This window comes from Perna viridis, chromosome 14, assembly GCF_037379345.1.
Source record: "Perna viridis isolate PV_CMFRI_1.1 ecotype Kerala chromosome 14, ASM3737934v1, whole genome shotgun sequence".
In the NCBI taxonomy this organism is placed as follows: domain Eukaryota; kingdom Metazoa; phylum Mollusca; class Bivalvia; order Mytilida; family Mytilidae; genus Perna; species Perna viridis.
This window is the reverse complement of record NC_142458.1, coordinates 6,897,590-6,924,519: the sequence shown is the minus strand read 5'-3', so window position 1 is coordinate 6,924,519 and position 26,930 is coordinate 6,897,590. Positions and strand designations below refer to the sequence as shown.

General features: G+C 33.3%; 2 protein-coding genes and 3 non-coding genes across 5 annotated transcripts; 4 read left to right on the top strand and 1 right to left on the bottom strand.

Moving 5' to 3' along the window:
- Positions 1–672: 672 nt before the first annotated feature.
- Positions 673–7,634, bottom strand: LOC148597966 (uncharacterized). Its single transcript, XM_088560310.1, has 6 exons — positions 7,481–7,634; positions 4,636–4,685; positions 4,227–4,286; positions 2,883–2,970; positions 2,177–2,260; positions 673–762 (listed from the first exon to the last, which is right to left on the bottom strand). The coding sequence occupies exons 1-6, from the start codon at positions 7,521–7,523 to the stop codon at positions 755–757; spliced, it is 333 nt and encodes a 110-aa protein (XP_088416436.1). The 5' UTR covers positions 7,524–7,634; the 3' UTR covers positions 673–754.
- A 6,192-nt stretch (positions 7,635–13,826) lies between these two features.
- On the top strand, positions 13,827–26,490 carry LOC148597962 (small ribosomal subunit protein eS8-like). Its single transcript, XM_088562619.1, has 6 exons — positions 13,827–13,916; positions 14,433–14,539; positions 15,141–15,240; positions 19,536–19,711; positions 23,450–23,585; positions 26,336–26,490. The coding sequence occupies exons 1-6, from the start codon at positions 13,913–13,915 to the stop codon at positions 26,443–26,445; spliced, it is 633 nt and encodes a 210-aa protein (XP_088418745.1). The 5' UTR covers positions 13,827–13,912; the 3' UTR covers positions 26,446–26,490.
- LOC148597965 (small nucleolar RNA SNORD51) lies at positions 14,681–14,760 on the top strand. Its single transcript, XR_015918780.1, has one exon. It is a non-coding gene; the product is annotated as a small nucleolar RNA SNORD51 (small nucleolar RNA).
- On the top strand, positions 16,053–16,131 carry LOC148597964 (small nucleolar RNA SNORD51). Its single transcript, XR_015918779.1, has one exon. It is a non-coding gene; the product is annotated as a small nucleolar RNA SNORD51 (small nucleolar RNA).
- Positions 21,498–21,575, top strand: LOC148597963 (small nucleolar RNA SNORD51). The gene has a single exon (XR_015918777.1). It is a non-coding gene; the product is annotated as a small nucleolar RNA SNORD51 (small nucleolar RNA).
- Positions 26,491–26,930: the final 440 nt, after the last annotated feature.

Below are 26,930 nucleotides of genomic sequence, written 5' to 3'. Positions count from 1 at the left end.
GAGTTGCTCATTTGCTTTTGTTACTTTGTATGTATGATTTTAGTTACTTTATGTCCTTTGTTGTGTATGTCTGTTTTCCATGTCTGGTCTCTGTCCCTGGATTGCATTCTTTTGATTACCACTATAACCTTGGTTCCCTTGATTACTCTTCAACATTCATGCAGATGAAAAAAATGCTACACATATTTCATAAAACACTTTGAAATATATGCTTTATTGTCATACCGCTGTACGCCAAAAAAAAAAAAAACTGAAAAAAGTGTTTTCTAACATACGATTTGGGGAAACGTTATAATCTCATAACTGGGCGAAAGTAGATTTAAAGGAAAAAAAGCACAAATACAAAAATGACAAAACATATATTGTAATTATGTATTAAATTGGCACATTGTGAGTGTTATCGTTCTTGGTTTCGTTGATTTCTGTTGGAAATTAATGTAGTTTTCTAAATAAGATACTGGTCTGAATACAAAAAGGACTTATTCAATATTGTTAAGTAAAAGGTTGACAAATACGGTTTATTTTTCTACACTATGAACCATCTCTACCATAGGCAGTATTTGAATTTTATATGGATTAGTACTTAATATGAAATCTCAGATATTGGATAAATACGAAATTTACTGTTAGAATATAAAAAGTTTGTGGTTTCGAAAGACAATTAATGCAAAATCCATTTTAACATATAAAACTTTTATTTGACTTTTTGAGTCAATCTATCGGAACGAACAGCAGTGTCGGTGTTAACCAATGACTAAATAACTAAAAAGAAAAAAAATAATACAATTATGCATGTACTAATTTATTCTAAATAAGTGTAATAACTAGATAACTAAACTCATTATCATAAATAATAGAGAGATGTTAAATAAAACATGAAATGGCAAAGTCTACAACAGATTAATTGATTGGACAGAGTGAATAACCAAAATGTGATCACGAGTGCCGACGAACGCCTAGATTTAACAAGTGTGCGGAACATTTCCCTAATGTATCACAAAATATCTGAGCATTCTCTCCAATATGAATGAAGTTTTATATAATATGCTTGAAATCCTTTCCTAAAGTCGCAATGCTAAGATCGTGGTAATGATTTTAAGAATCTACTTATTCTTTAAGCTTCTTGGTGTGTTTGGTATATCATACTAATTAAATATTTATACCGAACCCTGACAAGAGAGACACGGTAAAAGTCATTATTCAAAAACTATACACCAAATGTCTGAGCATTCCCTTCAGTATGAGTGAGGTTGGGTATAACATGCTTGAAATCTTTACCTAAAGTCGCGATGCTAAGATCGTAGTTATATAATGATTTAAAGAATGTTTTAGTCTGTAAGCTTCTTTGTGAAGTTTGGTGTATCATATTCAATAAATATTTAAAGGAATCATACGAACGCGTTGGTATTAAGGAATCATTGTGCCAAAGACTTCAGAATGAAAACTCATAACACATATATAAATTTTGATATGGATGGAGCATGCACTCACCAAATAAAATACAACACAGACAAAAAGGGGGAATTCTCGAGGGTATTCACTAACCCACTAGTCAAGAAAGAGTAATCAAGGGAACCAAGGTTATAGCGGTAATCAAAACAATGTAATCCAGGGACAAAGACCAGACATGGAAAACAGACATACACAACAAAGAACATTAAGTAACTAAAATCATACATACAAAGTAACAAAAGTAAATGAGCAAGTCGGATTCCACTAAAAACTGGGAGCATGGACCAGCAGACGAAACTGTCATTTTAAAACAAATTGTGATCTTGAAGAGCAATACTTGGGAATTAAAAACCTTAAACACTAAGGTATCATTCCCTGTATTGCATATGATTTTGAGATCTTATTTGGCTTCCTATTTCGCTTTGTTCAGTAGTACAATATATTTTGGACTTTGACCTCCTTATTTTTGGTCCAAATGCTGGTGAAGAACGATTACTTCCTGTAACACCTGTACAGCATACCAAATATTAGACAGTGATCGATGGTAAAACCTATGATTATTAAGATTTGGAAACACGATTTTTTTTTAATTTGATAAAAAAACAACTGTTTAATTGTAATTCAAACTTCATACAATAGTCAAATAATTAGAATAGTTGCCAGTAATTTTGTAAGGAAACAAACTTCTCCTGCCAAATGGATCTTGGTATCTTGCTTAACTTACTTGTTGTATCTGGCATGGATACTGTTGTGTCAGCAACAACAGGGCCGTTAGATCCTACTGTTGATTGAGAAGATATCTCAGCAACTGAAACGTGTAAAAGGTATGCATAATGAACAAAGTCATTTTGTCACATGATTAAAGTCATAAATACCAAATTTCTCTTACTATTATTGTAGAGGTGAATTTTCTCTAGTTTGTCTATTGACAAAACTTATACAAAGTTTATAATAAAATGAAACAACTTTGTTGAAACTTTAGTAACTGGTATACATTTTTCTGTTTTGCTTGGCCAAATATATTTTATACTAAAGATATATTTCTAAACGTCCAAGGGACGATGTACTAGTAATTATGACAAATATGTTTTTTAACCAATACATAATTACACGAAGTATGCGTAGTTGTACTAACTATACTCCACACGAACAGGAAGCTGATATGAACCTAAATCGCTTACAACGTATGAGCCACATATTAGTATTAAATTTTAAGTCAATGCATACAATGGGAGCAGAGATAATTTCAACAAAATTTTGACAGACAGACGGACTATGTGATTCCAATATACCACACACTAATAGATTTGTGTATAAAACTAGAACTAATTCAATCTGCATTTATAGTAAGAATAGTCATGAAGCTGCCTTTATTGTGAAGATTTCGGTCTGCATCGCAAGAATAATTTTATGGAGGGTTTCTGACTCACTCATTTGATCTACACAAGCTTTGTCTTTACAGAAGCAGTGTCCACCAGGGTGGTGTGCTCCAATACAGGACTGGTGGTCCTCGTGGTGCTATCAAAAATATTAATTTATTTATTAAGATAGTTGCAAAATTTCAACCATATGGGTCAAGCTAATACAAAATACAAAACATAATATATAACAAAAAAAAGAAGATAATGATAAGCAACTAGATATTGTTCTATAGATTTCTTTATAATTTCAGGGAAAAGTTCATTTTTTTTAATTAAAAATTGCTTTTAGTTAATTGAACGGTTTATTACTAAATAATGTAACACCATCACTTATCTCTCAATGCTAAAATTTGTTTGTTAAAAGAGCATTTCAGTGCAGGTCCGAAAATTGCACTGTAAATGTTCATTTAAAGGGCAAACAAATATATTAAAAATATCCAAACAAATTGTATTTATACCAAATATAGAAGACTTTCTTTATCGGATGCATGATGTTAGTTCAATAAGTATATTCCTCATGCATGTTACAGATTGTTTACATCAATGTTAGGGTGCGAGAGATGTGACCTGGGAAACAACACAAAATATTACATTTTTGCGAAAAATCTTGATTGTATCCATTACATCTTGAATTCAATTGTCATTTCTCCCAAAGAAAATGAGGACATTGAATTTAGTATTAGTCACTGAGTTTTGAAACAAATTTTTCAGAAAATTAGGGATGGTCGTATGGAATTTGTGTGTGTGTGACCTCTCTACCGTTTAATTTCCTATCTTATGATTAGCTTTACGGACATAGGCAGCCTTAATATAAGTAACTGATTACTGATATTCATAATCATATATGTGATTTTTTAACTGTTAACATCATATTAGTAAGAATTATTGAAGTAAGGCCAAATAAAATTAATAAGTAGATTCTAATCCCCTACCGCCCATACAAAATTGACAAAAATGTTTAAAAAATCGGAAGGGTCATTCAAAATCAGGATTTTTTCGCGTCAGTTTCTAGTATTTAGATACTATAACAAACAAATCTTTCATTTTGTTTATCACTAAAACGATGTTTCTTCTCTAAAACTGATGTGGCTATGGATTTAGAAAATATCTATTCTTCAAATAGCTAAAATTAGGCTAGCAAATATCTGGCAAGAAATAAAAATAAAACCCTCCCATCCAACCCATATTTTTGTGAAGGTTGGATGAGAATCTACCAGATAGATTTACTTGGCCTTAACTTGCTCCTTGATAATCAGTGAACTTGATACACATGATTTAAACTAACTCCTTGAAAATTGATAAACGTGATTTCAGACTACTCTTTGATAATCAATAAATGTGATTTCAACTTACCCCATGACCGTGATGGGTGTAGCAGTTGCCAGTGTTTTCATGGATCCTTATTTCACAGTACTACAACACAAAACTGATTAATTGATTGATTGATATTAACAAACAAATGTCAACATTTTACTTTTTTGCCGTAAACTAAATATCGCTATTTTCATAATTGGCAAATATACACGAATTTCAATTTGAAACATTTCTCTTTTAAACATTATTGTTTGATGGACACGGCGACTTATCTTACAACAACAACAACAAAAATCAAAAATAACTTCAAACCAACAAAACAAAATGAATTCTTTTGATTGCATATCGATGACTTTCCACACCCATCGGAGCATAGTTTATGCAACTATTTGCATATTTATTTCTGTTGTAAATGATATATCGTGCGATATAAAATAAAATTACAGACCTGGTCGGCTGTGCATGTTGATCCCCAACAGTCAAGACCGTTGGCATAACCTGAAAATATATCAATATTCATCATCTCTCAATGAAAGTAAAGTATTTTGTATAGCACTAAACCGATCAATTACTGATTACGAAAAAGTTTGCATGTCTCTTTGCGGGTGTCTTTTGTGGACCTATTAAAAGTAGCCGTCTCTATAAAATTTAGATGATTCATGCATTTCAAAATACAAAAAAAATACCAGTTTTGTATATTGTTAATTTCGATATGCTGTACACGTGTTTCATGGAGTAACCTCTCATCAGCAGCATTAAAATCAAATATGTAGGATCAAAAACTCCCTTTATTTCTTATTCAGATGCAGCTCTAGTCTTAAGTTGAACTTTTGAGGAAAACACTTTAAAGATATTACATGAAATTGGCACATGGCACCGAATTTGGTTTCGAAATAATTGAGCCTTAATAACGGCAGTTTCAATATGGATTCTGTGGGGAGGGGGGGGGGTATTTCACTATTTCGCAAACTATCAAAAAGGTGGTAGATAGAATTTCTTCATTTATATAAAGAATGATTAACTGGCATTATTTCTTGAAGAAAATTGGGGGTCGCCGAACTCTTTCTCTTGTAATATTAAAGTAAGAACTAAAATTCCCAATACATTTCTGTGAAACACTTTCCTGCAAATTATTTTCCCTAAAAAGAGGCTTTATACAATTAATGTTTGTAATTTTGCTAAACAACTGTTTACGTAATTTTTTTTTAAATGATTTAGACATAATGTTTTACACCATTTTAAACATTATTAGAGCATAGAAAATATATATGTCTGTATGATTTTGTAAAATGACGGAATGGAACGCTCAGTGTAAAAGGTACGGTCTACCTGAAAACAGAAGACAGATTCAGTTTGCGACTTACCGGCACATCAACATGATATTTCCTTGTTTGAATTTTCGTTGTATTATTACCAAACATTGTGTAGTTTGGAAATAGTTAAACGTCATAATTTTATCATCTCCTCATTTGCTCTTGTTAGTTTGTATATATGATTTTAGTTACTCTATGTTCTTTGTTAATCAAAAGAATGTAATCCAGGGACAAAGACCAGACATGGAAAACAGACATACACAACAAAAAACATAAAGTAACTAAAATCATACATACAAAGTAGTAACAAAAATAAATGAGCAACTCGGACTCCACTAAAAACTGGGAGCATGGACCAGGTGCACCGGTAGGGTAAGCGTCCTCTGCTTTTCTAGAAACACCCGCTGAGTTGCTCATAAAAAGTCAAGTCCGGGGTAGACTAACGAGGAAAGGAAAACTATGACCCGTTGAATAAATCAGTTTTCATGGTGCTGATGGATACACCATAACGATCCACGAGTTCATGATGACGACCATAAAACTTCTGTAGTGATGACTTCAATCTTGTAGCAACATAACCCTGTTCCAGAAGCCTATTTGTTAGAGTTCTAGCGCGATACAAAAAGTCTGCGTAGTTTCGGCAAGCTCTGGCATAACGTATGAGTTATGATATGAACACACCATACGCAGGGGCCGAAGGGAGAAATTGCATGTTAGCAAATGAGGGAGTGGGGGCATCAAATTAGTGAGTATTGCTAAGAATTTGTTTAGTTAATCATTGTATCGTTTAAGAAAATGATCAAAATATGTTAAGCGATTATAGAATACCAATTCAAAATACGTCATTGATTATCCGTTAAACAGCTCTTATCATACATAGAAGCTTTCTCAAAATATTTTACTAAATAAAGAATTGTATTTTTCGTCGTATTTTGGTCGTCATCATTAACTCGTGGATCGTTATGATGTATCCATCAGCACCATGAAAACTGATTTATTCAACGGGTCATAGTTTACCTTTCCTCGTTTGTCTATCCCGGACTCGACTTTTTATGAGCAATTCGGCGGGTGTTTCTAGAAAAGCAGAGGACGCTTACCTTACCGGTGCACCTGGTCCATGCTCCCAGTTTTTAGTGGAGTCCGAGTTTCTCATTTACTTTTGTTACTTTGTATGATTTTAGTTACTTTATGTTCTTTGTTGTGTGTGTCTGTTTTCCATGCCTGGTCTTTGTCCCTGGAGTACATTCTTTCTAACTGTCCCTTTCATTCTATAACGGTATTCTAAAAATGATAAATCCGAACAAAAATGGGGACAACGCATATCGAAACTTGCAATATAGGATTGATATGTTTTATATTCAATAAATAAATGGGTCGATGCCACTGCTGGTGTACATAAAGTTCCCGAGGGTATTCAGCGATAAAGTAATCAGACTTGTCTGACCCCGAATTATATTATTTTTTCATTGATTTTTTATCATATTTATCAAAATTTGCAGTACAAATTTTAAAATATCTAGAACACCGAGGCTTTATTCTTTGTATTTCACATGGTAGAACCTATCGGTGATAGGTTTGGCTTCCTATTTTGATAGTTTTGTGTTTTAGTACTTCTTATATATGCAATTAGTTTTTGACTTTTTTTCCTATATATTTAATTGTAATTAATGCAGCTGATGAAAGTTTGCTCCTTGAAACACTTGTACATCAATATATTGGTATTTTTTGTATTACATAATCTAAACTATGGAATATTTTACAACAGTAAAAGAGAATAAAAAAGATAAAATTAAGGGGGACAATGACAAATGACAATTACAAACCCCACTTAAACTTATTAAATACCTGGTAAAGCGAAAATATCAAGATCTTGGTAAGACTAAATTATAACAAAGAAACTCCAATTATCATGACATAAAATGTTAAACAATAAAAAAAATCAAGACCAAAAAAAATAATGAACAAAGTCAAGACTCTTACCGATGGCTACTACAACTACGAGTACGAAACTAAGGCTGACCATTTTGAACGTTTGGATAACTAGTTGTGAGTAATAACTGCGTGACAGTATTGCAACCTTCCTTTTATACCTGACCTTTTGGGTCTGCAGAAAAGTATATTGGTCCACTTTTTGAACAGATAAAATGCTATCGCCTTAAACTTGCACTATTATCGTACTTTTAGGCGCCGACCATTTTATTACCGAGATGGTGGCTTGTATCTTTTTGAGAAAAAAATGTTTAAAATCTTGGAGAAAAATTGTGTACTACTCCATTGAAAATTCACTTATTGTACAATTTGACAATTACGAAACAATGCAAATTTTCCAATCAAATTTCGGTTGTTGCTAAAATATGAATAAAAATGTTATAAAAAAAACCAACATAAATTCTCATCCGACCTCAAATTTCAGGCACCCCCGGCCCATCAGGATAAAAAGGCCAGTGCCTTAACATATCATTTCTACTAGTTCAATTAATCTTTTCGTCATGTTGGTTTGAGAGGGAAACGGAAATCAAATCAACCAGGATTCAAACGGTAATCAAACAGAACATAATTAAATTGAAACGATTTCAAGAAAAGTATACACACATAAAATTATCATGAAATAACCAAAATAAAAAAAAAATAGATACAAAAATAGATGAGCAACCCGGAATCCACTAAAAGCTGGGAGCAAGAACCACGTGCACCGGGAGGGTAAGCGTCCTCTGCTTTTCGAAAACACCCTCAGAGTTGCTCTTTGAATGTATTTGAATAGACCAGAAAGGTTCGGTTTAGACGGGTTTCGATGCAACTTGTTAATAATGGATCTCGAAATATGAAAAAGAGTAATCAAGGGAACCAAGGTTATAGCGGTAATCAAAAGAATGTACTCCAGGGACAAAGACCAGACATGGAAAACAGACATACACAACAAAGAACATGAAGTAACTAAATTCATACATACAAAGTAACAAAAGTAAATGAGCAACTCGGACTCCACTAAAACTGGGAGCATGGACCAGGTGCACCGGTAGGGTAAGCGTCCTCTGCTTTTCTAGAAACACCCGCCGAGTTGCTCATAAAAAGTCAAGTCCGGGGTAAACAAACGAGGAAAACACCTTATGATGGTACATCATTGAGACAAAATATAAAAGTATATGGTTGTAGAAGTTGGATTGTAGAAGCAACACTTTAGGTTTGGTCTACATATGTATACATTGTGAACATAAAATTGCATATAATTATGTAACGATTAAAACGAGGACAAAACTACGATATATATATTATATATCAAAATATTGTGTATAATCCTTTTGTATATTTCAAGAGAAATATAGCATTATTATTGAGGGGAACGTGGTTTATCCTATCGTTGTCTTGCATTGCCCATGATCAAAAGGCAAATAAAAAAAAAAACAATTACAAAAATTATATTGCCATATATGTGTGTATAAAAGGCACAAAACATTTTTTTATAAATATAAATATGTAATACCATAGCGCCCCTCCCGTCATGGAAGTTGGTTCCCCTTTCAAAATGTGTAGATCCAGGGGTACCTCATAAAAAAGGGGGGATAACATTATTTACATTTTTTGTCAATTTTACACATGAAAAATACAAATTTTCCAATAAAAAGGAGGGGTGCAAACCGACCCCCCCCTTCCCCCGATCCGCCACTAAGATCCGTCACTGTCACTATCCCGAACCAATGAAAGGCTAAATGTGTAGGTTTGAATGTGTGGTGGTCGCAGTTTCGTGCTTTGGTTGTCTATATGTTGAGAAGAAGAATAGTAATTTAACCAGGTTTAGGTGTTTTGGGCTATGGTTCAGAATAATCTTTTATTCGTGTCTGACATACATCGGACACTCGAGTAAAATAAGGTTACAGATTACAGGTGCAAGGTTGTACTGTTTATCTGAAGCGACAAGGAAAGTTAAGAACAAGGTTGTTGACCAACAATTAGCATGATTATGGGGTGTAAACATTCTAATATGACATGCTTCAAAGCTCTTTAGACCTGAGCCATGGTAAAAAAAAAAGTGATAAACACATGACCAACACAAAGGTTGAATCTATTCAAAAGAAACTTGTCCTATTAAAATCGAAATAAATCACGGAAACTCCGTTTTGTCGCTCGGGATTGAATAACGTTATAAATGACCAGCCCGTGGTAAAACAATGATAAAATGGAGTTTTCGTTATTTATTGCTTAACTAACTGCCGCCTAAATACGCACATTTTTTTGAGGGGGGGGATAAACTTTGTTGGTTTCGATTTCTTTGTTTACTTAATATACACAAATATACACAATCTTGGCCCTTAGTTCATACCTGATCTGGGGACCACGACGGTGACCACAAAGGTTTAAAATAACTAGATAGTCATAGAATATCCGTTACTTCGAATCAACGGTAACTCCACTGATGATGTTAAGGTTTTTGTGGCATTACAAATTTTAGGAATTTTTTCACTGTGAAGTTCACTGCTGTGTAATCAATCTGGTTTCTTAAAAAAAATCATCGATTAGAAAGTCTCTTAAATCATTCTGTAACTAAACTTTTTACCACAGAACTCTTCACATTTGAACAAATTCTCAATTAATGAGGTAGACCATGGATAAGGGACACAACTCTTACAAATCATTGGAACGTTTGTATTCAGCATTTTACACCCAATTCATGTAAGCATCAAAGTAACTAATTTCAATTTGGTTCAAATGAAAGCTTGATAGGCTTTGTTGAAAATGAATATGATACAAATATATCATTGATTTCAAGAGTAATGTTCCTTACCCTAGGTCTACCAGAAGCTGGGTAGTTTGATCATACTATAACGAAGGTTTTGTTGTCAAAGAAGTATTTCTCTTATTCTTGACCTTTGTATTATATATTTTTCTCGACCAGGTTCTTATCAAATCGTGGATGTATTATACGTCCATGATCAAATTAAGTACGCGTCTTTAGAAGAATTAGGCGAAATGACAAAATATATGAAAATGCATGTCAAAAACCCACCATTCATAATTCCAAATCTTCTTTATTGATTTGATATCTGCATCAGTTGATGTGTATGATTAGGAAAGTTTTCATGAAAATGTTCGAAAATTAAGTTATATGTCATTGAAATGTCCATTGCAAATAGATATGGCTGTCTAAGTCATGAATTATATTCTTAACAAGTTTCGTCCATTTTCAGAATTTTCTTATTGTACGTGTCATGTCTATTGACAAACGGTCGGCATTCCGATGGGAAAAGTGTTTCTTTACTCGTTGAACTATTCTTTCACTCTTTTGAGGTTGACTTTGTAGGTAATCTATTCCAAGAAAGGAACATCGTTTAGTCAGATCCATTGATCTCAATTTCTGCTATATAGATGGCGTATTACCGTTAACAATTCTAGTTTCAGCGATTTCATACATCGCATCCACCCCAAAGAACTTGAGATAAAGAAGTCAGTCTCATATATTGACCTACACTTGGAGATCGATGGTGAAGGAAAACTAATGACCAAACTAAACGACACGAACGATGACTTTTCATTCCGTATTGTCTACTTCCTTTCGTTTGTAACAACATCACTTTAGCACCTGCGTATGGAGTTCTCATATCATAACTCATACGTTATGGTTATGCCAGATCGAAATTGCCGTAACTATGCAGACTTTTTGTATCGTGCTAGACTTCTTACAATTAGGTTTGGAACAGAGATATGTTTCTAAAAGATTGAAGTCATCACTATAGAAGATTTATGGTCATCATCATGAACTCGCAGATCGTGAGGGCGCACTTGTATCCATCTGCACATGAACAGCTCGGTGGGTGTTTCTACAGAAAAGCAGGGGACGCTTATCCTACCGGCGCATCTGGTCCATGCTCCGAGTTTTTAGTGGAGTCCGATTTGAAATTTACTTTTGTTGCTTTATGTTCTTTGTTGTGTGTATCGGTTTGCCATGTCTAGTCTCTGTCCTCTGATTACATTCTTGATTTTTGCTAGAAGTTGGTTCCCTTGATTATACTCTTTAACACGAAAAGGGGTATGAATTGAAAAATAGACGAAACTGTCATTCTATTTGACATTCTAATTTTTTTTCTACAGAGAACAATTTGTAAATGGCTGGACTTTGTTTATTTTAAGTAACAATATGTCAAATTATGTGTAGCGAATGTCTGATGATCAAAATTAAAAAGAGGTTTTTTTCAAATATTTTGGAAATGTTGTCTCGATTAGATTTCAAGTTTCACGTTTGATTGCAGGTATTCCTACACATAAAACAAGTCGAGGAGAAAATTGCGTCATTAACCCTAAACAAAAGCAAACAATATAAAAGCTCAGTGACAACTGAAAGTTAAATAATCTCCCGCAATTCCCTCCCGGGGTAGTGCAAAAGTGCACTGTGATGATGATTGATTGGGGTTTTCAACGACCTTGAATACCAATACAGGCCTCTTACGGCCGAAAATGCATTGTAATCATGACTGATTGGGGGTTTTAACGACCTTGAATACCAATACAGGCCCCTTACGGCCGAAAATGCATTGTGATGATGACTGATTAGGGGTTTTAACGACCTTGAATACGAAAACGGGCCTTCCACGGTCGAAAATGCATTGTGATGATGACTGATTAGGGGTTTTAACGACCTTGAATACCAAAACGGGCCTCTTACGGTCGAAAGTGGATTGTGGTGATGATTGATTGCATGGGGGTTTTTAACGACCTTGAATACCAATACAAGCCCTCCACAGTCGAAAAATGCATTGTTGGGTATTAAACATATTTGTATATAAACCACTGATAAATCAGAGCAGGGTCCACAGATTTTGAAAATGGGGTTCCGACTATTATTTGCTCATTATTGTCAAAATTTCGTACGAAATTAACAAATTTTCTAACGATATATCCCCTTGATCAGATTCGACACTAGATAAATCATTATAATTATTTATTTTTTTGTTTTTGTATTGGTGATCGACTTATGTTGGTTCTTTGAATACTGTACTCAATTCATAATATCAAAACATTAAGTATTTTATCTACAAAAGATTTATTAAGATTTAAGAAACAGTTATATATTGCTAAGATATGTTAAGTCAACATCCCATCATTAACATTTAAATAAACCCCAGATGGAAACATGAAATGATAAATAGAAAAGGAAATTAGTAAAACAATTAAGGATGCATTAATAAAAGAGAAAAACAAAAAAAAAAAAAAATCCTGACTTCTAGTTTTTCTATCAAGCGATGGCTAAACGTCCCCTTTTGAACCCCTAAAACAACATCAACAAAACAAGGCAAGACGAAAACAAACACAATGTGAAAGCACAAAACCAAAGCCAAAACCCGAAAAAAAAACAACAAACAGCAAAACCTCAAACAATCGTGGGTCAATTCATTTTCTCTGTGCATTTATAAAGCCTATACATTTGATGTCTTTGAATTTGTCGCATTTTGATATATCGTCATGTGCAGATGTTTACATATCTATGTCAAGCCATAACAAAATAAGATACAACGAAAGTCCAAAGTGCGGTCTAGGTTATGTCACAGACCTATAATTATATAAACAAGTCTATGGTTGCGTGCTCATGTTAGTCGCAGCGTGACTGTGACGCAATCATTTAGATCGCTTAACTGTTTCTGGATTCAACACCTTGTTTTTTTCCTATTCACTGATGATATCCCCGAGAAACGAAAATATAGTTTTTTTATAAGCCGAAAAATGACATGTTTTATGTTTTATAGGAGTACTCCGAGAGTTTGAGAATAACGTTATTGAAAGTGGAACTGATTGTAAAGCAAAGAAAACAATAGTCTAATAATATCGCGTACGATCTATGTAAGGAGAACAGGTCTGTAGGTTACAGACCACCAATTCAACCAATGAGCATTCGGAACGTACGCAAAAATAGTCCTACGCAAAAATTACCCCTGTTCCTCATAGTGCTGTGAAAAAAGTTCTCATCTTATTTAAAAAATTTAAACAGTTTCTGAAAGGAAAAACATTTCTGTACATTTTATAGGTGCATTTTGCTTCTTGTGATGTGAAGCCTAATCTCCATAATGATTTTTAAATATACCCCTATCTTGTGAAAACACTAGGATTTCCCATGCTATTTATAGACCCTTCACTTCCGGTGACCAGTACTGCACTGCAAGTCTGCTAACCCCATATGCCATTCTGAGGATTGTGAGCTGACATATGTAGAATCATGCTGATATATAGTCATCTGCAGGTTAAAGTTAAGGTAAAGTCCAGAGAAGCCATTGAATATTGTGAAATTAGCATAGAAGCCTATGGGAAGTGGAATTAGTGGTTTTTAGCCTGTAGCCCTCATTTTGCGGAATCGGATCATATCCTTCACCAGAACCAAACGTATTTTATGCACTTCCGGTATTAGGTCTTTTCCGTTTCTCCATCATCATGGGTACGATATGAAATTTTCTCAAAATAAAATCCTTCATCATCATATCAGTTTGGCAACTGAAATAAGATTTTGATATACATTAAGTTTAATTTATTTCCATCGTACCGTATTAAAGGTCTTTTAGTACGGTTTGCCAAAGGATAAGCTTGAAAACACTTAAAGTACCGCATATACATTACCAATCAACATGATGCATTTACAAACATAGACCTCTTTCTTAATGAAACGCGATTATAAAATTGTCAACAGCGCTAGCATATCCGTAACACTCGTGTTAATTGGCAAGCGATATTGCGATGTTCAGATTTTGACAATTGTGTATTGTCGAATTGAAATCGATTTTCACAAGTCTGTTTACACTTACAGACAGTAATTCGCAATATTCTGAATTTTTGAATATTGCTTGTATTTTAGGGAAAAGTATTTGTTCATTTTGACATATAGATTTTTAAAAGCCTTAACTGTAAAATTCTGACCTAAAGTCTTTTGATTCTTAATATGTGAATATTCTTGCAGGTATCTCACGAGATAAATGGCACAAGAGGAGGAAGACTGGTGGGCGTATGACCCAGATGAGAAAGAAGAGAAAGTTTGAGTTGGGAAGACCTGCTGCCAACACAAAAGTACAGTTTTAGAATTTCGGCATTCGTTATTTAAGCACAACATATTCAGTTACTTTTATTTCGTGAATTGATGGCAAATATATTTATTTCTATGCACAAAACTCATTGTCTTGTTTATGTTTCTGGCTTGCAAAATATAATTTGAACTGATGATGATTAAATACAAATCACCATCTTTCGGCTGAATTGATGATGTATTATTTTTATATCTGATGGTTCAAATTTTGTATTTTGTTACAGCCCTGTGTATGGAAATCTTCAGAAATTTGAGTGCATTGCTCCATAACACTGAAAAAGTAAGGAGTAGGAAAAAAGTTAGTGCATTAATATGGGGAACCTTAAACCAAATATGTAAGATACATAAACTAACAAACAGATTAGGAATAACCCCTGAAATTATTGCATTGGTAAATAGTCGCCATATGAGAGGTACTCAAAATCAGAATGGATAATCGATTTGTCAGTTACCCTTATTTCAGGGGTTGTTCCCGACCTGTTAAATTGTGTGACATAAATTTTAAGTGCAGGATTACGTTGCACACACTATTACACTATTACTTGGTGTCTTAGGAATGTAGTGGTAAACTTTTATTTATTGTAGTTGGGACCTCAGAGAATTCACACAGTGAGAACCATGGGTGGTAACAAGAAATATAGAGCTCTACGACTGGATCAAGGCAACTTTGCTTGGGGCTCAGAAGGTAGGTATTGTTATCTAAAATCTTCAAATGAAGTTATGAAATTCCTCAATTACTGCCATTTTATTTTCATATACATGGTAATATCAGGTCATATATTATCTCTTTTTACCATTTGATCTAAGCGCTGTATTCATATCTTTGATTAGGCTAGTCTGATACAAAGCATGGTCCGTAACACTGGTCTATAAGATTACTGAACTGTTCTCATCCTCAAATGCGTGAAATATTTGTCATGGTCTCAGTGCTTGACAATAACGGTTGTCTGACTGCCTGGGTCAAGTGAAAATTCCGTTCAGACAGGTGAAAGTCATTCAGTGCTAGCCCAATCAGGAAAGTAAAAAAAATCCAGGTGTTTGAACTTAAAAAGTTTTAAGAAATGATATTTATCTCGAAATATCTTCAGAAAATTTCTTTTTATAAACGATTTATTCTTCGGGAATCTTTGGCAACTTGCACTGCTATTTTCAATTTAATCTGGTTTTCCCATTTCACAGGTACATGTGTTATATAAAAAAACTACCAATCGGAAAGCTCCGCTATGAAAAAGAACCAATCAGATAGCATTTCCATTTCGATCTCTGTTGAGAGTTTGACGGTGACATTCGAAGTAAATTTTGGCTATAATAAAGCTTAAAAGCATATTTTTTCAATGAAAAAATTAATAATACTAAAAAATATTATTACTTTAAACATAAAACTCTCCCCAAAAAAATATCAAATCTGTCATGCACTTGCCCAAAGGCACAAGTTGGTTAAAATTTTAATGTCAAGCCCTGGGTCTTATTATTATTCAGTCTCTACTTCATAGTAATGTGAACCAATGATGATTAAATACTAATCACCATCTTTCGGCTGAGTTGATGATGTATTTGTTTATATCTGATGGTTCAAGATCTATCAGAGTTTTATTTCTGTGTTGATCATGAAAAATTTTGCATTTGGATTCATAGATACATGATATTAAAATTATAAAAATATGTGTGTATGATTTGCAATAACATTTGTTAAGGTAGCACTATGCAAGGACATCTATACTTGATACCATTTGAATTTGGTCTGGTTACTTCAGTTTAATTTTCAATCCTATTTCTAGATAATATTATTATAATACTAAATGCACTTGTGAAGAGTTCATTGTTGGTTTTTTTTTTTCTGAACTGGACCAATTAACAAATTGATAAAAGTGCAAACTACTGAATTCTTCAGTGCAGTATATACCGAGTCGTTATACTTCTTTAAACTGGGGATAAGAATTCAATTTTCCCACCTGTATCCTCTATCTTACATTATGGATTAGACTGGAACATACATTTTCCTGCTGTCATGTTTATGTAGGTTAGAAAATGGTAATGTCAACTTCATGTAACCATAATCAACAACTTCAAGAATTTCTATTGGAAGCAGTCTAGGCCATCATATTAAACCATTTCCTTACGTGCAAATCTTAATTCATTTAGGAGTTATAGGTTGAGGTTGACTGATCCTTTTCATCATGTTCTAATTTAAAACAACAAATTAAAACAAATCAAATTATTTTATGTGGTTATTAGATATTTAAATGATTTTTACAGTTTGTGAGTCACTATGATGTAAAGCATAATCCCAGCTCGCTTTGAGTCAAACGACATTGAAGATTATTATTTCTGAGTGACTTTTTAGTTTTTTCATCATGGTTAAAACTGGTCACATCTAAGGAGATTTTTTAGAAATAAAGAACTGATCATGTGGGCAAAGGATTCTCTTATAAAGTATAGGACCAATTATGAACTTACATTTCTGATTTCTCAGAAGTTAATAAAACTTAGCATATCTGAAGAGCTTCACAAATTTCTTGCATTATACATGTCGGGTATAGATGGATTACTCTGTATCATAAAATGATTATGTTCAGGGTATAGAGTTTGTCTTCCAATGATTAAATGACAATAGCCTGACACACTGTCTTTGGTAGTTGATGTGCAATTTGAAGGGAAATTTTTTCATCTGTAATTTGATTTCTTAGGTCATGTAGGCATTTTAATTTCTGTTTTATGCAATGTTTAAAGCTCCTGGACTGTTCAGTCAAATTCTTGAGGCAAGTGGAAAGATGATTTTCATTTAGGGGAAGACCCTAGTCCAAACATCATTTTTTGATGCACCATGAATAGTGAAACATTTTTGTAATAGCAACAATTTTAATGTGTCTTATTAAAGCTGCCCTTTCTCACAATGTGTTTCTAAACGGGAAATGATTAACGATTGCCCTCTCGCCAATGGCAACCTGAAATGGGCATTGGCAACCATTTTTTCTATTTTAGAAGCCCAGGTGGCGAATTGCAAAAAAAAAAATTATTGTGAACAAAAGTTGTGGTCTGAGTTTTAACTGGATACCATTTGATCGGAAACGTAGTGTCCCTAGTTAAATCTAATTGGTAACCAGTTCTAATAATACGGAAATCGTTCATAACCGATGTTGGTATCTTTAGAATTGCTTATTAATTTCTGCATCCAGTATTTCATAAAATGTGTCAGAATGTGATAGTGATTAAAAGGAGGATTCAGTTTTTGCAAGACTGTTTGAATGTTCTAGAGATTAATTTGTTCAGAACCTGAACAAAATTCATCTCTAGAATATTCAAAGAGTCTACTGTTTCATGTATTAAAATTTTGAAATTATATGAACTGGTACAATTTTAATTCATTGAAAGAGATATTTTTTCCAAAGCACATTTTTAACTTTAATTGCACATTTTAGGGTTTTCCATGATGCATATAAATAGGGAGGCTATGGAGTGAATGAGTGAATGTGTGTGACAACAAATCACACAATACAGTTAAAGAAATAAAAATTATCAAGGAACAGGGCTTTTATTCCTGTTCTGCATTTTGATGTTGCATGAGGGTTTCAACAATGAACAAATAGTTCATACCCTCAAACAAGTATTTTTATGTACCAAAATTTTGTCAGAAAAAGATTGGGTTACCAACATTTTTTCTGGGCTAATTGATTTTATAGTAGTAGCCCAGGTGGTTACTGGCCTTAAGAAGTTAATCTTTATCCCTGCTAAAGGTGCCATGAGAAGATTTTGAGAAACTGATTGATTTAGTACTTGTATGTTATACACTTGCATTATTTTAGCATTCCATGTTTCCTTCGCCTGTGGCAAGTGAAACTTCGGTTTGGAACAATATTTCCTTTGGAAAAAAGTAAACTTGAATTTATGAAAGGATTTGTTAAAGTTCAGAAAGCAGACTTTTGACTGTGGGAAAATTCATTTTTATTTTGCAATTTCCTATGAAAACTAAAATTTTCTAAAATCTACACTAATGTACTTGTTATTTCCAAGTGCTATCATGTCACAATGATGTAAATTATAATCCCAGCTCGCTTCGAGTCCAATGTGACGGTGATGATTATTATTTCTGAGTGGCATGACCAATTGCACTATGATGGTACTTTGATACAGAAATATACACTAGAATATGTATGGGAATTTATCCCTTATATTCAGATTTGCGATCCTCATTAAAATCCATTTGTTAGAAAACTTGAGATTTTTGCCGTACAAACTAATGTATATTTTCAAGTGACAGTTAAATTAAAAGTATACGTTGTAGGATTTGAACTCTATATTAATATATTGTCAGAATATAGCTGAAATATTGCTGCTCGGGCATTAAACCCCAACAATCAATCAATCTTTATAAATATTGTTGATGCTCAGATTAAAATGGTTAAGTTGTCGGGTTTCAAGGATGTATGAGAACCTGGTGTACTACTGTGATTTGGATTAAAAATTTGAAAATGGGCCATTTCTAGTGTTCTTCAGAAAGTCATAGGCTATCTTTAACATTCTTAGAAAATATTTATTTTTAAAATGGGACATTTTCAGCTGAAACATGATTAATTGCACATGGGCTCCTTCTTATCCCAATCAAGGGTATTATATGGTTATTTTTAATTTGAGTTGATTTTTTCAGTTTGTGAGTCACTATGATGTAAAGCATAATCCCAGCTCGCTTTGAGTCAGAAGACATTGAAGATTATTATTTCTGAGTGATTTCAAAACAGGACTCTAGAATAAATTTATGTTTTCCTATGGCAAGCGTAATTAAATCTGTGGAAGGTACAAAATTTGTAAATTTTGCATTGATTTCTGTTGTGGGAAAGTTAATTTTCAGGGCAAACTTACTCATGGGTAGCAGAAATCTATGGTAGTCTCTTAAGTGAATCTTGCAGTTTATGTTTTGTAAGACTTTGGAATAGTTTATTAGATATACTGTAAATGTTTGACCAATTGTGCAATTTTTTTCAGGCATTGCCAAGAAGACTCGTATCATTGATGTTGTTTACAATGCTAGCAACAACGAGCTTGTGAGAACCAAAACTCTTGTCAAAAGTGCAATTGTATCAGTTGACGCTACTCCATTCAGACAGTGGTATGAAGCTCACTACGCTAAACCTTTAGGTAGAAAGAAGAATGTCAAATTGGTATGTAACCTTTGGCCTGTAGGACTTAAAACTTAATCTAGAGTTACTTCTAAAAGGTCATATTGATATTCCGCATCCATATTCTCATTTTACAGTGTATCAGCATTTAATTTTGCCAATTTTTCCGACGCAGTTGGTAGTGCTTTGCTTTTTACCCTTTGACCTTAAGGACGCTCTTCTATATGGAAACACAAGTCACCTGATCACAGTTATTTTCCTGATTGGCCAAATACTGACAACTTAGTGGCATTCAAAAAATCTGTATAGAAAATTTGGAATTGCATTAGAAAAAAACTTTATTATTGCGTGCCATGTGTTATTTTGTTGAAAGAAATGTAGAAACTTAGTAGTAAAAAAGAACGAAATTTTACTGCGTCGGCTGTCTTTTTTTTTAAAGATAGTACTTGTTTCTTGTGTAACCAGATTTGATGTCTGTTTTCGGTTGCTGGGGAAAAATATACAGGTCAGTAGGTCAGAATGTTTTTTTTTTTTTTATTATCAATGATAATGGCATGATCGGCTTCACTTGATTGAGATACCCCATTATAATTTGGATTGGACTGTCAAAGATTTTTTTCTGGAATTTAAAGAGAAAGAAATCCAGGTCTGGGGTTTTGAGTGGTTGGTTGGGCTGCTGCAAACAGACATGCATTTTTTTAGCCTTACCATTTAACAGTCATTATATTTTGTTGCCTCTGGTATATGCCTGTTTGTTAGTGAAATAAGGAAACATGATGTAGTGTTCAGTGTTCTAGGATTTTTCAGAAATTGATGTTTCCTCGGGAAAAATTCATATAAAAGCAACTTTCCCACAGTCAATGACTGCTTTCCTAACTAAACAAACCCTTACAGCAAATGAAGTTTTCAACTTGCCACGGGAAAGTGTATTTAAGTACCTAACTTTCCCTGACCCAATTTTCACTTGCCCTGGGTAACGGGGAAATAGGAATCCTAGAACACTGGAGTTGTAGACTTTCAATGGCTTCCTGTTGAATTCCAATATTATAATCAGTACCTGTGATGAATTAACATCAATCACCATCTTTCGACTGAGTCTTGATGTATCTTATAAACCTGATGGTACTTTTTTATCACCAATCTTTTCTCAGGCCAGGAATGCAGCTATATGTTACAAGAGTAAAATAGCCTCTCTAATTTTTGTCTACTTCTTTCCAAAAATCATTGCCAGAAATTTGATCGACCTACCTGCTTTACCACACATATTTGTTTTGAAGAAAACCCTTAAAAACAAATGCCTAAATAATACAGAAATTGCTATTTGGGACCAAATTTGTAAGATAATTAAAAGCACAATACTTTCATGGGGTCATCAATTAGTATCAAATATTGACCTATTAGTATGCATCAATGTTGAAATACCTTTGTCATAGGAAATATTCAAGGATAAGTTAAAATACATGTATAACTTAAGTCTGTTTCAGTAAAACATATGAGGAATGGGGGAAGGCACTTTCTTTGTATTTGTGCTTTTTTTTTTAATGGCAATCAAAACAGTTCAGTAAAGATAGGTCTGGCTGGCTGGCCGTCACATTTTTTGAAGACTTTTCCAAATATACAGTCTGATTTTCTTCTGCTTTTTCAAATCCAGATTTTACCGTTATGACTCTTTTTTTTTAAATGTATATTTACTATTGATTTCGCCAATTTCTGCTTTGTTTGTTGACCTTGTAAAATCAGGTTTGAATGTAAGCGGTGAGGAGGTTCTTGATATAATAATTCTGTTCAAACTCAAATAGTGTTGAACATTTGACTACAAAAAGTACAAATGTACCTATGATGAATTAACATTAATCAGCATCTTTCGGCTGAGTCTTGATGTATTTATTATTTCTGATGGTACCATGTCAGTCATTCAGAAGGTCCTTGGGTCATTGGAAAAGCTAGATAAAATTAGCAATGAAATGTTTACTTGTAATGTAACTAAATGTCTATTTAAAGTTATCCACAGGGTAGGGTTGAATCATACAGTGGTAGAGGTTGTCTTCTATTTTTCTGGCATTTCTTATTGTAAGTGACCTACGGGCTTTAGCCGAAGGGGACTTTAGATTTGCACTCTGTCTGTCCGCTCGTCAGTCTGGAAAAAAATTGAAGATTTCCGCACTTTTTTCATAACGCTTGCAGGTATTAAGCTGATTTTTGGTATGTGAGTCAACCTTGATGTGTTACAGATCAAGTTTGCGTTTCGTTAGGTTTCACTGATTTTTGTCAGAGTTATGGCCTTTGAACTTTGAAAATTTACCAAAATTTTAAGTTTAAGTTTTCAGCACCTTTTTTCCAAACGCTTGCAGATATTGAGCTGATTTTCTGATTACTTGACTCTAACCTGATGAGTTACTGATCAAGTTTACATTTCGTTCTACTTTTCTGATTTTTTCCAAAGTTGCTAACTTCCAGTTTTAGACTTCAGATATTGTGTTGGTTTTTTTTTTTTTTTTTTTTTTTTTTTTTTGACAGGTCAATAGTTATTTGAAACCTAATCTGTCCTATTTTCGATGCATAAAACTTTGCAAATCAGTATCTGTTAAATGGATTTGAACATCTTTCGTGTCTTTGTCCATATCCCTTCTTCTGTTCAAAATCAAGGACGTTTCCTCAGTTTGTCATTTATACTTGATGATCCAAGGTAGTATTTGGGTCAGTGATATAAACATGGGTAGGGGACTATGTATTGTTTTGCAATACACTCAGAATGCTTGTTGTTACTAACCTGTGAATTTCAAGACCTTTATGATGCATCTAAAAAAAATAGAAATGAACATTGTTACAACTTCTCAAGAATAAGGTAAGGAAACATATACTTCACAGGCAAGTATATGGTTATTATGAACCAGTTAAGAGACTGCAAATCCAGCTAACCTCTCTCAAAAATTCGGAATTTTATTTTGGACATTTAATGAAGTCATCGACTTTTTTCATAGAAATTGATGTATAGCATTTGCTGTCAATGTAACCAAACATAATTGTTTTTTATTAATTTGGAGTGATTTTCATTTGAATCCTTGTAAGAAGTGTCAATGATGAATGAAACATCTATCACCATCTTTCGGCTGAGTCTTGATGCATTGAACAATTTCTGAGGCAACTTCTTCGATCAGGTTTTTGTGAGGATATCTAGTTGGTCTAATTTTATATCTTAAATTAAACAATGAAAACAGATTTCTTGGAATTTTTTTCTTTACCGAATCTTACAGTCTATTGAGATTATATAATTTGCCTGTCTTCAAATTTTTCCTCTTTTAATGTGATTTATTTCAACAAATAATGAGCATGTTAAGTAAAATAAGGTTTAGATTTTTAATTTTAGACAATGAAAAATAACTGTGTTATGACAGATTTTATGTCTGATTACTTCGACTTGCTGTGTAAAAAAAATTCTTTTCAATCAGAACTCAGAGTTGAATCAACTGTAGTGTTCATATGGAAGTACTATTTTTCGTGGGGTACCAATTTTCTTGAATTTTGTGAGTAGACCAAAATAAGAAATTTGGTTCCCAACGAAAAGGAGATTTCCATTGATGTTTATATACATGTAGAAAACTTCAAAACCACGAATTTGTGTTTCCTCCCTAATCCACGAAAATTAGTATCCATGAATTAAAGTATTTTTACAGTATACTTTCCAGAGTTCTACCTCTGATTAGGTATCTAGCTATGTTTTTTTTTTTGAGCATCCAGTAATAAACTCGGTCAAGGTAACATTTTATTTCTCTTTTCCAGAGTGAAGCTGAAGAAACTGTTTTAAACAAATTAGAAAAAGGTTCCAAGAGGTTAAAAAGAAAATATGAAGAAAGACAGAAGACTGCTAAAGTTGATCAAGCTCTTGATGATGAATTCAGTGCAGGTCGTGTTTTAGGTATGTGAATACTAGTAGATATTTTATTTTGATAGCTTTGTGTCTGAATCTATGTGTACGCACAATGAAATGCATTTGTTTAAAGGGGAATCTCTTAAGATTAACCCTGGTATAAAATGATTTTAAAGATTTTTACATGATATGTCTGTACCGGCTTAAGAATTCATAATACTCATAAAATAAATTTCCTTCAAGATGTCTGAACCAATAGTTCTTTAAGCATCAAGTGATGATGAAAATTTCGACCCAGAAAGTAGTGCTGTAACGTCGTTCTGACAGCAGCGTAACTGCTTTCAATGACTAGGTTGTCATAGTTACCCTGATGATGCTTAAAATGAATTTTTTTTGAAGTTTGAAAAAGACATTGATCACCAATCTGAAATCTGCAGGAAATGATATTTTACCTGAGGTGTACCCCACAAATATGTGTAGAGGTCAAACAATGATTGTCCACTATATTATACCCCACTCAATGAGTTGATGGTGTTTTTTAATTGTCTTGTATGTGTCTTTGATTCTGTCCGTCTGTCTGAGCTCAGTCCCTGTTTCTGCTTCCAACAGAAGGGTTTATTTCAAATTTGGTAGATGGGGCATTCGTTGTAATTGGCTTTGGTTGCTCTCAGTTATCAACTTCTGTATGAGTGAGGATATACCTAGTACATAAATATAAGCAATTTAATGTGTAAATTTATTTGCTGGAAGATTTGATGAAGTCTTAACAAAATACAAGCTAGTAGATTTCAGTATCCTAATTACATTTAGCAACTGACTTTGGTGCATTTGTAAAGTTGACAGATTTTCAATTTTATTTTCTGTTCATTGAAGGTATTTAATTAAAAATGATCTACTGAGGATTTTTGTTCTTCCCGAAATTCTGTCGATTATGTTTTGCGACTGACAGGTTGGGACAGACTTGTAAATTAGAAAACTGCTATCAGATTGTCTTACTCTGTCCACTCTTTGGATAACTCTCGAAAAGAATCTTTCAAATAATGTTTTGTTAATAGATGTATTCTTTTGTCAAACAATAAATCGATGTTTTAGTCACAAAAATGAAAAAAAAAAGGACAATAAAGGTAAACCACGGATTACTTAAAATATGCTGCTTTTACGATGATGATACAACTCTGACCCAGAAATCAGTGCTGTGACGTCGTTTTGACAGCAGCGTAACTGTTTTCAGTGATATGGTTGTCATAGTTACACTGAGAATTTTTTTTTGCAAATCATTTGAAGAAATTTATTTGAAAGATTGACAGATAAACGTGTGGTCTCCAGATTTCTTTTGTTATCTTGCTACAATAGAAAATTTACACTCGCTAAATTTTTAAGTTTTTTTTGGGTTATTTTTGGACTTTATCAATATGACATATAGAATTCTACTAGCAAATTTTAGCAGGTAGAAATAATTTTTACTAGCAAAATTGAATTTCAGCTTACAATTAGCAAGTATTTCCCCTTAAATTTGATCACTGTTGAAAATTAAAAAAAATGTGCTTACATATAACAGTCATTTACTGGAACTTCACTATAAATTTAGAATCTTTGATGTTCGAATTGTTAACTGAAATCATGATGTAAATTATAATCCAATCTTGTATAGAGTTCTTAATTGTTTGCCTGTAGAATTTACGAATCCATGCAAATTTCCAGTACTAAGCATCCTGTGTTACAATGATGTAAATTATAATCCCAGCTCGCTTCGAGTCCAAAGTGACAGTGATGATTATTATTTCTGAGTAACATACTCTCATAAATAGTTCTTGACGGAATATTTGGTTATTTTGAATTGTCGACATTGACACATTTACCTCTGTAGTGTTATGATTTTGGTTGATTAGAATGTTTTTGAAGGTAGTTGCCTCTGGGTGTGTTTTCAGTTAAAATGCTCCTGAAGAAAGAGAGCTTCATAACCCCTGTTATAGCAGTCGGGAAGCTGCATGGTCCCTATAATTTTAGTCTGACATTTCGTATGTTGTTATGTTAGGAAATCTTTCAAATTTTTGTTCTGAAGACTCCTTTTCTGCCATTGTGCTTAATTTTTTTGGGGACCTATATATCTGATCCTTAATTTTAATTTTCCACTTTTGGGCTTCTTTACCATTTAGTTCCTTTTAGTCAGCAGTATTTAACTACGTACAGCACTTGTGGTGATTTGCACTCTTCCCAGTTATCCTAGACCTGGATTCTAATAAACAGGGAAAAAAATATTTAGATCATCAGAACCAATTTGATTTATATTAAGATAGATAATTCTAAGTGTAGATTTTTTTAGTAGGAATACTAGAAGTGACATTTTACATGTATTAATATTCATCTGACAAGTTACAATGATGTAAATTATAATCCCAGCTCGCTTCGAGTCCTAAGTGACAGTGATGATTATTATTTCTGAGTAACTTTATAACTTTCTGAAAAGTTTCAATCCATGGTTCCTGACTAATTTTTTACTATGCTGACAGTAGTTTAAATATACTTTCAAAATGGAAAATTTAGGATCATCACTAGTTGAAGCACTGGCAGACATCTTGAGAACAAGATTTTGGCCAAATGTTTAGTACAAATTTTCTTTTAATATATTCTGAATGCAAAGCATTTTGTCCCATGAGTGAATGGAAATATTCTTTAAGGTTTGGAAGAAATTTTGAATCTATCTATTCAGAAGACTTGCATTGAGAAAATTTCATGTTGTTTTAAAACCTAGTATTGTATGTACACAATAATATTGAATGTCTTTTTCTCTATTACAGCCAAATTAGCTTCTCGACCTGGTAAATGTGGACGTGCTGACGGATATATCCTTGAGGGAAAAGAATTGGAATTCTACTTGAGGAAGATCAAGACCAAGAAAGGGAAATAAACTGTGATGTGAGGAAAGGCAGGACAAATAAAAAAAATCTTAAAATCTGTTTTATTATTTCTATCAAATGTAGTGGTCATTATGCTCACTTGTCTGTTTGTCATAAACCCCCCAGATATTTCTCTGGCAAGTTGCAACTCGATTTTATAGATGTAGAGGTATGCCATATTGTGGGATCTGATATCAGACTACTAAAGCGACATCAACTTCCTGTTCAACATCATTATATTTTGACCATACAGTTTCAACTCGTAATTTTTGTCAGTTTTCTCTGCAACTTGTTTTAGTATGGTTTGTTGTTAAAGTGGGTTGTGAATTGTGGCATTAACGAGTTAACAAGGTTATGATACACAGTCGGTTGTTATATATATGCGAACGATTGCGAAGCTGACACACAAAACGTGTACACTGTTAGGGTTTGATAATTTACCAATGCTATTTTATACCTCATCTCAATTCATTGGTGGTACATTGGAAACACCTTA

What these genes read in the sequence shown, in the direction of transcription:
- LOC148597966 (XM_088560310.1), bottom strand. Translation starts at nt 7,523, where the DNA reads ATGGTCAGCCTTAGTTTCGTACTCGTAGTTGTAGTAGCCATCG. An exon ending in CGTAGTTGTAGTAGCCATCG is followed by an intron (nt 4,686 to 7,480) that starts GTAAGAGTCTTG and finishes ATATATTTTCAG; the next exon opens with GTTATGCCAACGGTCTTGAC. An exon ending in AGCTTGTGTAGATCAAATGA is followed by an intron (nt 2,261 to 2,882) that starts GTGAGTCAGAAA and finishes TACACGTTTCAG; the next exon opens with TTGCTGAGATATCTTCTCAA.
- LOC148597962 (XM_088562619.1), top strand. An exon ending in GACCTGCTGCCAACACAAAA is followed by an intron (nt 14,540 to 15,140) that starts GTACAGTTTTAG and finishes TATTTATTGTAG; the next exon opens with TTGGGACCTCAGAGAATTCA. An exon ending in CTTTGCTTGGGGCTCAGAAG is followed by an intron (nt 15,241 to 19,535) that starts GTAGGTATTGTT and finishes AATTTTTTTCAG; the next exon opens with GCATTGCCAAGAAGACTCGT.